Raw genomic sequence first — 12,140 nt, 5'->3', positions numbered from 1 at the left:
CCTCAAGGTAGTTGAGGTACGTAGCAGAATACAAAGCGCTTCCATAATTTTGCCAAAGTCACTACAAAATTGCAAGAAAATGAGATAATGTTTATCAAAGTAACTTGGCTGCATTTTTGGGACCTGTTTAATCTGATTGTATGGTATTTAGGGCACGGAATGAGAACAGAAATAATTATCTTTATTGAACAAAGACAGGTAAGAGCGTTTTCACATTCTAGAAGTGCTCAGCAGGCTGTACATGGGTAGTCATTCACTGCTGCAGCTGATTGCAGATGTTGGGGAAGCCTCGAACTGCCATCTACATTGATTTTGCTGGTAGTGAGCGCGATGGGTTCTGATAGTTCGGGAAACTTGATCCTTTCTGAAAGGGAGGGAAAAACTGCCTCCAGTGACTTGACTGAATAACATGTGAGCAAGTCTCCTGCCTTCTAGAGTAAAGTTGCAGAGGAATAACAAGTAAAACAGGTTTTCAGCATGGGCTTGGGTAAGGTTTTCTTTATCACCAAATTAAAGAAATTGGAGCATGCTGTGGGTTTCAGACTACCGCTGCGAACTGCCGGGGTGCTTCTGTAAGCAGTAGCTTCCTTTTAGTGAAGTTGCTTTGCAAGTAATTCTTTCAAGTTTAGGAGAGAGTTCCTGGGCTAGAGTCAGAGGGACCTGCATTTGCTTACCTTCAGGAAGCCCTGTTAAATGTTTTCAGAATCTGGCTCTCAGCTAGAGCTATTGAGAATGAGATAACTGCTGATACAGCAGTACTTTTCCATGATCTGGGAAGACGTAATACTGAAAAAATCAAACAACGGTAGTGCAGTTTTTCATAGCGCTAGGGGCAGGGTGGTGCTCACTGTGATAACCCTGCTTGGCGTATCCAGACTGTAGAAAACCCTGTGCTAGGCAAGGCTCCAACCGGCTTCCTTCCTGTCCATTTCTGCTGTCACTTGGGCAGCACGTTTGGGCTTGGTACATTTAAGACTTTTTAATATAGCTGTAAGGCTTACATATTTCTGCTAGCATACCAGTTTCAAAACATCTCTGTAAACACACCTCCTTCATGACAAGCCACTTACTTATTCTAGCTTATTGTCCCAGTGAGTGCTGCAGGGCTATACCACGTCCGTACACCTTGTAGTTCTGTAGCAGAGAGAGTTTTAGCACTGGCTTGACTAGAAACAGAATGCTGAGTATTCAGTGTCAGAAAGGATACACCACCTGTAAAAAGAAAATACTAAAATGAGAGCTTGAATAAAGTGCCTGAAATAGTCACCAGGGTGAGAGAAACTTCCTGTAAAGAGAAGTAGTCTTTGATCGCTGAATTGCTAAGGAAATCTTTAATCTGGATGGTTGGATACTTTATCCTGGGTCCATCAGCATGCCAGAATAATGCGGTAGTGTAACGCCTACTCAGCTAGCTGTTTACAGTTAAAGTTTTGTGTGCTTCGAGTCAGTATTTACTTCTAGAAACACTTGGCTTCATGATGAAGCCATTCAAACATTCCTTGTCCTTTGTTGATGTTAATAATGGCAGATTCCTTGGGTTTTTTTTGCTGTTTGTTCATGCATGTGCTGCTGAACTGCAGAAAAAAAAAAGCGTGAGATACTTCTCAGTGTAAAAGCTGTACGGGGCAGGGGCAACCCCTGTTGCATTTAAACAGATGTTGCACTACAGAAAGATAGTTAACGTTTTAGAGACAATTTGACGTATGAGCAATAACCAGTGTGTCCAATGTAACGGTATTAGGCCTACAGAAAGGAGTTTGGGGTTAGGGTCTTTTTTTTTTGGGGTGGGGGTTGGTTCCCCCCCGAGTTAAGATAGGGCTTTTCTGTAAAATATTGTAGGCATTACATATTACAGCCTTGCTGTTTTACAGTTACTGGTTTCTAAATTTGATTTAGTTTCAAACACCTTAATTTTAATCAGCTTTTTCAAAGACCACTGGCTAGCTCATCTCGGGGCCAAAGTAAAGTATTAGGCTGATGAGCTTGTGGCCCCCTTGCTCTAGGTAATTAATTGGCTGTTAAAAAAAAAAATTAGCACAACTGGTGGGCTGGAGTAGTCAGGAAGGTAAGTATGAATGAAGTCCCTGTCTCCAGCTCACTGCCATGGCTCTTCGTAAGATCATAGCTGCAGAAGTCATCAGCATGTCAGCCCTGGGCAGGGGCAGGGAGCAGGTGTCATTGTTTATTGTAAATGCCACAGGTGAGTGTGACCTCTCTTCCACCATTAACTATTTTAACTGAAACCTGAAGGAAATGGCTTTAGAACTAACTGCTGGTGACTGAGCACTGCCATCACTGACACAAAAGCAGGAGTCAGCTGAGTATCCATTTGTGCAGAGCTGGCTACAGCCATTTTATTCAGCACGCAATAAGGGTTCAGGCTCGCCTCGAGTATGTACATTTATGCAAGGCACTGCATCACCCCAAAGGGAGGGTGACGTGCTGATCACTTTTGCTGTCTACCAGCTATGAGCAGACTCTTGGAAGATGCGGAGCTATAAGAAGAAGATAAATGACATCAGCAGCTTCATCTCTAAACCTGTCTTTATGACTAGCCAGCAGGTTGTAGGTGGGGCAGCCCTTGCTGGGCACCTGCTGAGAGGATGCATGTAATAGGTAACAGGAGAGCTTGCAGCCCTGCTGGCAGAGGCACCTGACAGCAGCTAATGTGAAGCACGTGTTTGGCAGAGAGGTAGCTGGCACAGACATTCACCAAGGGAAATTTTACTGCCAGTGCACCACAGCAGGCTTTGCCAGGCTGCTGTCAAGCCATCTGAGAAGGCCAGTCCCCTTCGGAAACAGGCTAATGTATGTATTTGGAAAAATAGCAACCGGCCTGCCACCTTCAAGCCCAGGCAGGGTAAGCAAAAAAAAAAACCCCACCCAATTCAAACCTGTTTGAATTCCCTGGTTAACCTGTGCTGACAGACCCTCTGGATCCCATCCTTATGCAATGAACCAAGTTTAAATATACATAAGAAAATACATTTGTAAGTTATGAAAACAGTACACTTAGCCATTTACTAGAAGGAAAATAAAACCAAGATAACAATATAAAGATACAAAACTTTATTATGAACATATTTAACAATGATTATGCACATGAAGTCTTCCGAGACACTCAATACCCAACTTATACTTGAAGTAAAATACTAGTTTTCCTTCATATTCTATATTAGCATAAAGTTTTCTGATGTAATAAATGGATAATTTGCTGTCATTAACACAATTTTTAGACACATAGGCTATTTCACACAAGGCCTCATGCACACTTTCTCAAAGCAGCATTTAATTACAGCTTCTCATTAAACAGAGCATTTATCTTACACATTTTTATACCATTTTGGTACACAATTTTCCCATATTTTCATTTTACATATTTACAAACTTCTAAAAAAAAAGTTTTACAGTAATGCAAAGGTTATTACTGGCATAAGCAAAAGGAAATGGGGGAAAAATAAGGTGACTGGATACCAAGTCATCTTTTGGCTCAGAGAAAGACAATGGATCAAAGCCTTTCCTGGCTGGAATCCTCCTCCCATTTTCCCCAGTGTTAGTGCCATGAGTCTGTTGCACACGCTGCTCCTTCCTCGTCTTAAGCCTTATGCTCCCTATTCTTTGCCAGTCCTAGGAATGTTTCCAACCAACTGTATTTTTAAAGCAAATACTACAGAAACCGTTTGCCATGAATGGCTCACACTTGGTGATTCCTGATTTCTTAAAAGGCATTCTCGATCACTGTGTACATGGAAGTTGTGCACAGACGGCATCTCCTTTAGAGCAGGAACACTGTATGCTGTAGGCCTTCTTGCATACTTTTCTCATTTTACACAGTTCCACTAGTGATGGAAATATTGAATTGCTTTAGCAGCAATGAAAGTAAAGCCAGGCTAGTTTCTTACCCAGATCTCGTTTGTTTCACCCTTAGGTTACAACACTTTACTCAAGGTGTATTGATGCCACCTATGGCCCAGCTGTTTACAGTCTGTTATAATATTCCTCAAGTACTGTCTCTGCTTTTCAATTATGCAAATAAGAGTAAAATTGAGATTTCTTGCTAGCAAAACTGTTTCCTCATCTGCCTCACTGCTTTTCCCTTTTCATTGTATGTTGAATTTGATGCGACGGTGCTTCATCCAAGCTTACCATTACACTATAGCAATGAGGAAATACAAAACTCTCTTGCATGGCAAACAAACATTGCTCAAATATAATCTGTAAAAATTAACAAGGAAACTATTTTTTCACTATTTTCATAGTGAGATACTTATTTTAAGTACACATTTCCCACTCTCAGCTTTCCTATTTCCACTTTGAATGTAGTGATGTAGAAAAGTTAATGCAAACAAAATGGCAAGTGAAATGGGCCGAGAACAGCTTAGGAAAAAAAATTATCTCAAAGTCAGATTAAAAATACTTTCTTTAGTTAACAGAATCCCAAAGTGTGACACTATTTCAGGATTAACTGTAACATCCAGTTTGGACTGGGATAAGAACCATTAGTATACTTTGCACATTGGCCAAATCAAACATTTCATCTCTTGAAAACAATTTAGAACAGAATTAAACAATATCAGAGCCAAAAAGATCTGAATCTGTAGAGATCATGTAAATACTGATTTTTTAAGCCTTAATTCCTGTACCCACCGATCCTCCAATAGAAGTCAAAAGGATGTGAGGTATGCGAAGGATGCCGTGTTGGCTCCCAAGTCTGACTCTGCAAATTCAAACAGCTCAAGAGAGTCATCTGGGGAACAGTAAAAACTGGGATGGGCTCTCCCCTTTTAGGATACAAAGATCATCTCCCTTACTTGATTAAAAAAAGTCTAAAAGGAAGTGCTGAAGGTACAGCCTACTGCAGTTCACTTAAAAAAAAACAACCCACCACTAACTTGAAATACCTCTTCAATTTTTTTTTTAATACGTTCTTCTAAACTGACACCAATTAATTAAGAAATTAAAGGAAAAAAACCTTCCCTTCCCCTTCGCGCCAGCAGTTTCCTTGCTTTAGCCATACAACAGTGCTTTGGCTTCCAACAAATAAATGCTCCCTGGTACAGAAAGTTTTAAATTTCAAATACCCTCCAAAATTTCACAGGTCTACATAATTTTAGAAAGTTTTCTCTCTCACACATGCAGAGTATCTTACCACGCTTGTCTGTCTTTAGCAGAGCACTGATTCAATCTGAACTATTCTATGACAGTAATGATGCAGCCACACAAAGCAGTTCCTTTGGTCCTCTCTAAGCAAATTGCTATCCTGTGAAGTCTCCCCTTCGTCATCTTGAACAGCTACCGGGAGGTTAGTGCCACGGGAACGGTCTAGGACCCGCGTTACATGAAAGCAGAACAAACCTACTTTTTCCCCAGTAGGATTCAGCCAGTCTGGTGGGACTTCATCGCACTCTTCTGCTTAAACTGGTTCAACGATGAGCACAATTGCCTTGTGTCAGCCAGCACCATTTTCTGGCTAATACATTAACAGTGCTTTTGAGAGTCCTTGCTACAGCAGCAGGGCAGAGAAATTTTACAAGAGTAAATCACAGTTATGAATCCATGTGAAAAAAAAAAAAATTATACTTTCAGACAGGTCAAGTACATGGAAACAAAAGTAGTTACAAACAAACAGCATCCACTTAAATAAAGAACTGAACAATGGTGTAGGAGAAAACCAACTTTTAAGCAGCGAAGCAGCAGCATTGTACTAGGAATACTTAATTCCCCTGTAACTCTGTTCCAGCACACACTGGAACAGAGATAATCACAAATGTGCTAGTAAAAGTTTCGATCAGTACAGGTGGCAACTCTGGTACGACAAAGAAGTTGAACAATGCACAGAACATGCTCAAAAGCTAACTCCCATGCGCGTTCAATAATGAGCAACCACGACTGTTCCCAGGATCTATTAATACAACTAAGGAAAAATTCTGACGTAGAAAAAGCTTCTAAAAATGAAATGGTTGGAAATTTTAAATTGTAATTCTCTGTGAAACTTTCATACTTTATTCTCTGTAAGTGTAACAATCTCCTACAGCACACAAAACACCTAGAAAGAAGAGTACTGGCTTCCTTCTGAGATTTGTTGCTGCCTAAATATTTCCATTTGAAAGGGCTGTTTAAACAAAACAAGACAAAACCCAAACCAAATACTTCTGTTGCCACGATAAAGCATGTTATGAAACATATATTATACAAATAATTTTGCACCACTGAGGCTATTTTGGCTCACTAGAACTTGACTAGTTGCACATATCTCACACTTACAAACCTGGTAAATTCATTTAACCGAGTTTAAAAAATAATCAAACCTATATCGCTTCTTTAAAGGAAGAATGGAAAGCTTGCGTTTTCTTGCATTAAAAAAAAAATAATAGAGAGAAACCCCTAAAACACTTCATTCCCTGCCTCCAGCTCAAAAGACTAAGGTAGAAAATTGAAAAGGAAATGAGGCACTTCACACAGCAGTGGACAAGATACAAAGGAGCTAACACAAACACAACAGATGAATGTACGCTGTACATAAGCCTCAAAAAAAAAAAAAAAAAAGGAAACAAAGCAGCAAGCAAGCAATTTTAAAACGAGCATATAATCAGTGATGCTTCTGAATGGAAACAGAGTTAAAGATTTTAGTCCACAGACATCCTGCTACCAGGCATTTTATAACACATGTAAAAATTTTGGTTTCTTAAGTTTTCTCCACAATATTTTCAAGGATTCTTTTTTTCAGTTTTAACTTTGTAAACAGAAAGAGAAGCAGGATATTCTTCCTGGGCGTCGGTGTTCAGATGACAGCAGACTGTAAGGAAGCCAAGGAAGTTGTCCATCTAGGAAAACTTCAAAATTGGTTTAATTCCAGCTGGACAAGTCTGTCTACATCAAAATCAATCACTGTCCGATTCCTCTTTATACTTGGCTCTAATAGCTTGGCCATTCTGAAGTGGCATTTCTTCATAATCACTCCTGTGAAACAGGTACTTGTTAAAAATTCTGAACATGGTGTTCAGATAAGAAGTCCAAAATAAACAGGAAAGTTCTAAACTACACTGAGGCATCAAACTGTTATTTGGGTAAGAAGCTGGTATCCATTTTCCTTCCTTGTTGGGAATATGAACAATATATATGACTTCTCTCCATAGGACGATGCATAGTGTTATTCCAGTAATTAGAAGCCACTCTTCACAAGGGTTAGTACAGAAGCAAGCTGGTACTGCCACTACTTATCTAACTAAACAAAGGCAAGCTATCTCAGACAATGCTTATAGCTAGACAGGCGCAAACTTGTTCAGCTTACTGCAGCATTAATCCCATCCTCACTGTTCCAACCACTTCAGTGTTGTCGGTAAGAGGTGAAGACCTCAAGGGCAGATAATGAGTTTGTTCAGTGTCTGGCACAGAGACACCTGGTTGGGATAGGGTTTAAGTGCTACTAGAATTCTCATATTACATAAATATGCAAGTCCAGAAAGTTTTGCTAGATTTGATTGTTATTATTTCAGTAAGCGATGGACACTTAAGAAGAGCCATTCTCCTTCCCTGAAGCATTTACATATGAGCTGCCTCATTGCTAACTCCAATTGACTCCTGCACAATCCTTCCCAGTTTAAAAGGAAGTGCATTCCTTTCACATCTCTTGCTGCCTTCTCTCCATGGCCTGCCAGTGTCCTAGTACTTACTTACCTGTTTGTATAGGTGCCGTGGCAATCCCTTTTAGAAACCAAAAAGAAAAGAAAAAAACAAACTAACATGCATTCTTATTGCATTTCTGTTTCAGAATAAGGTTATGTTTCTGTTCTTTAGGCAGAATACTTTCACTACAACCTACAAAGCCTGCACTTATTTAATGAATACAGAAAAGAACATTACAAAAACCACACATTAAAAGTAACTCTCCATAGGTATTTTATAATCTTACCCATAAATCACATCATCATCTGAATCATTCAGCATAGAAAAAGCGGGATTATCTTTCAACTGTGATTCTGGAAAATACATATAAGAGTTAATTTAGCTCATTACATATAGAAATGTGGCTGCACTTCTAATCCAACACCGGAGCAAGAGACTTAACAACTTCCAAGAGAGTTACGACTACAACTCAACAAAACTAGACCAAAGAGGAATTCTCCCCTTTAAATTCTTCACCCTTCAGCCACAACATCACGGTATTCTTAAGAGCTAAGGAGATGACGTAACTATCTCATCATATTTTCAGATAGATATTCTCCATGTTGTATAAGTAGATTTCCTCCCTTGTGCAGTTTCCTATGTCATGTTATTTCAACCTGCACATTACAGTAATTAAGTCAGACTTCGTTATTCTTAAACATTATTCAAAAGTTCACATGTATTTAAAAAGCAGACTTCTTCAACTTCTTGGTCATTTCTAAGCTACAAATATTAAGTAGACCAAAGTTGTAAACCCTTGCACGCACGTCAATGATTAGCCAGTTATTTTTCATCCTTGTAATAGATGAAGGAAGGAGTTGTTGTACCTTTATGGTGAGATGAAAGGAAGCACATACTTTCCATTGGCTATTTATGACAACTCCCTCTACCCTGTTTTAAGGCCTTCATTTCTTGCATAATCTGTACTGCTGAGCTACAGTTCATAATTATATGCAAGTCAAATTCAATCCAGCAATTTGCTATAAACAATCTTTTTCCCAGCAGGCTTTTACTTTCTGCCTTCTGTAAACTAATACTTCTTCCAGCCTAAGAGCAAGTTTTTAACGTTAGCCTCACCCGGCCATTTCTCTTGCCTTTCTTAATGGAATAATAGCATTTTTCTGTAACAGTTCCATCCACACCTACTCTAAAAAGTTTAGAGAAAGGATGAGCCCCACTATTTAGTGCTTTCCCCCTGCATACCTCTCAGCATGCAAGATGCGATTGGAGAGGGTGCTAGCTAATGTCATCTAGGCTCCCTTTCCCATGAAAGGAAAAGCACCAGATGATCTTTCCCGCTCCCTTCCAACCCAGGCTGTTCTATTGTTCTACATTTTAAACTCAATGCTTAAAGCAGAGAATGCACTCAGTATAAATACTTATTTTATAGAATCTTTATCTGTTAGAGAGGGATAGTGCTTTCTAATCATCATGTGAGTCAGATACACCCTCTACATAGGGATGCAAAGCCAGAAGTGCCACCAATTCCATCCTTTATCTCCCTTTACATGGGCTCTCCCCAAAGCAGGTTCCCCAAAATTCCTCCCATGTTACTCTAACTCAGCTTCACTCCTACTTTTCCAATAGCGTGTTACCTCTTTCAGAGTCCAGTTTGCCAGCACGCCACTATATTAACCTTATTGTTAATACAAAGTACAAACGAAGTACTGTTGCTCCTTAAGTATTGCCTGTAGTTTGAGTCAGTGCAAAATCTAGTGCATTATACACAAACAGCATATTGACTATAACCTTGCTCTAAGTGCATAAAAATTTAAGTCTAGCTAATCAGTTGTGTACATTTTATGGGTTCCTTCATATCTCCAATACTAATTTGTTCAGGAGCAGTGCAGTTTCTGGTTATGTTAACTCAAAACAAATTGAAAAGGTAATGCGACAACCAAAATATGAAGATGTTACGCAGTATCTGCTAATATGCTAGCTCTTGTCATCAAGTTTACCAGACAATTGCTTACACTTACCATATAGTGCATTCTTTGAGGGGGAATACACGAAGGCTAATGTGTAGAGATAGAAGTTCAGTAAACCATAAAATGATAAGAATTCTGCTGGTAGTAAGAGTCAAGGATATTGCTCAATATAGCTCCATACATATTAACTTTGGAAACAAGATCCAAACTGTACATCAGCTGTTTCAACGGAAAGCATTATTTCCCATGCCTTATTAAAGTTTGAGAGCACGAATGGCTAAACAAAACTGCATGTTTTAAATTCAATGACAACTAATGTACTCCAGCTATTTCGAGGTACAGCTCCCACCAAAGACAAAGCTTTAACACAAGTAACATTTGCTGAGATAAGATCTAATCCTGAGTGGTGGAGTGCATGGTAAATTGAATAGTTCTGCCTTCAATACTAAAAGAAAGCTGACTAAGGGGGTGTTCAGGTAAGGTGTTTTGTTTTGTTTTGCTTATTTTTTAAAAAGTTCTTCCTTGGCACAGTGATTGAGAAAGAAGGAGAAAGAAGGAGAAAGGACTATCTGTAGATTGAACTTGGAGATGGCTTCTTGCCATCATTTTGGGAAAATACTAAAGGCTTTACATTTTGTTTTCTACTAGCTCCCAACACATATCTAAGCTCATCAGTAACCGGAGCAGTTGCAATCACACAGGCACTTTCAGAAAGTAGAATGAACTAGGATCTCATGGTTCAGGTCCAGAAACACAGTCTGTAATGCTGTTGCCAACAGACATCAGAAATAGTCTCTCTCAAGTCACTTAAATTCTCTGCTATGACCTCTTCCACATGTAGACTTGGACCAATACACAAATGCATTTTCAGTGACTTCTAAACTAATAATTTCTCAAATATTTTGGTATGCCCCATGCCAACTGATAGGTATACAGCAAACTGAATTATTGCAGCAAATATAGCCAGATTTGTCACAATAACATGTTAAAGTTACTTGAACGCATATCTAGGCCTTCATTCCTTTCAAAGAGTATCAAATGCAGCTGTGATGTAAACAAATTACACTGAAACTGTCTCAGCTCATAATCTTTACAAAGAGCCATTACAAAACGCTGACATGAAACCTTGATCAAAATGAACTGAACTTCTAAAGCCTACCTAGAAGTCAAAGGTTTCAGTCCTTAGATACATCATTTTTAAGTAGCTTCTACATGAAAACAGATTAATGGTCCTAGTTGAGCAGTATGAAAACACAAGGATATAATTCTGATAATGAGTCGACAGCTCAGCAACGAAGTTGTTCTGTAGAACTTGTGCTCCAAAGCGTAGGTAGAGTATTACAATGCTGTGGGAAAAAGTTAAAGCATATAGGTGTACTGTGTCTTTAAACCACAAAATTTAAATGGTAGATTGATAGAGGAGTACATGAGAAAATAATCATGTTAACAAGCAGACCATTTATTTTAAGACACATTTTCTTTCATAGTTCTAAATTAAGAATGATTCTTTTGTGATTAAAAGTCATCAGTCAATTGAGAAAGCAGAAACACCCCCCCCACCCTGTCTGTTTCCCTCGGATTTCATCCACTACAGGCAATACAAATGTCAAGAGTAATTTTAATGCTTGGAGTGGGGGAGACAGATATTAGCAATATCTGGGTTTAGATATTAAATATCTAAATAGAATATTAACAATACTCTAAGAAACTAATTCTAGACTGTTGTTTTGACTAAGTGAAGCTTACAAAGCTCCAAAAGAGGTGAATGGTGCACCGCAGACCACTCAGCATAGATGTTTTCAATATTGCTAAGTGAACCTCTAAAGCTTGCAGTGTATTGCTGTGGTAACAGAAATAATACAAAGCTGGCTCCAAAAGCCTTCAAGAAGGGTTAAAAAATTAAGAAATGCGTGCCATAACAATCATATAAAAAGACATTCCTCAGTTTCATTGACAATTTTATTATCAACAAAATGTATTCAAAGCCCTGAAAAAAAGGTTGTAAAAGTTACAGTACTGAGAAAGCTACTTTGAAACCCCTTACCTAATGACAAGCACTACAAAGGTTAACGCAGTCAAGAATTTTAACCTGAGATCTGAAAAAGATTGGAAAAAGTTGTTATTAGTGAATTTAAACCTACATCTAGGAGAAGCAAGTTTGTTTGGGAAAGAATCCAAAGAAATGTTCCTTACCAACATAAGGCATGTTATGAAGTTCTGAGCATGCCCTCACTATCAGGAACAAAAGGTAGAGAACGTATGCGGTTGCCACCACAAAGAAGAAGATTTTCATTCCCTATAAGAGTGTTACATTTTATTATTAAACAAGATTTGGCCTATTCCTTCTTCCCTCAACAGAAATCGTTATTTCCCAAAGCACAACACAGAATGGTCCATTTATTCAGGGAAAGTAGGCTTATGAAAGGAAGTACAAAACGAGGATGGCTAATCATCAGGGTAGGTTTGGGGGGAATGTGAAGAAATTATGTTTAAGAGAAGTCATCATTTTGTTCACTGAATTCACAGTGAGCTGAATCTCAATGATTT

The 12,140-nt window shown here is 38.8% G+C and overlaps 1 protein-coding gene across 6 annotated transcripts in view; it reads right to left on the bottom strand.

The window, feature by feature from the left end:
• Window positions 1-3,054: 3,054 nt before the first annotated feature.
• Window positions 3,055-12,140, bottom strand: part of TMEM181 (transmembrane protein 181) — a 35,740-nt gene continuing 26,654 nt past the window's right edge. For all 6 annotated transcript variants that reach the window (XM_064447104.1, XM_064447109.1, XM_064447106.1 and 3 more), the window contains exons 12-17: window positions 11,787-11,889; window positions 11,638-11,689; window positions 10,857-10,939; window positions 9,645-9,734; window positions 7,913-7,979; window positions 3,055-6,960 (exon numbers count right to left, since the gene is read on the bottom strand). In XM_064447104.1, coding sequence (XP_064303174.1) covers window positions 6,882-6,960; window positions 7,913-7,979; window positions 9,645-9,734; window positions 10,857-10,939; window positions 11,638-11,689; window positions 11,787-11,889 — 474 coding nt within the window. In that variant the 3' untranslated portion in view covers window positions 3,055-6,881. The remainder of the gene's footprint in view (window positions 6,961-7,912; window positions 7,980-9,644; window positions 9,735-10,856; window positions 10,940-11,637; window positions 11,690-11,786; window positions 11,890-12,140) is intronic.

The sequence above is a fragment of the Phalacrocorax carbo genome, chromosome 3 (genome assembly GCF_963921805.1).
Source record: "Phalacrocorax carbo chromosome 3, bPhaCar2.1, whole genome shotgun sequence".
NCBI lineage: Eukaryota > Metazoa > Chordata > Aves > Suliformes > Phalacrocoracidae > Phalacrocorax > Phalacrocorax carbo.
The sequence above is the reverse complement of the archived record's forward strand: the minus strand, read 5'-3'. Positions and strand labels throughout refer to the sequence as shown.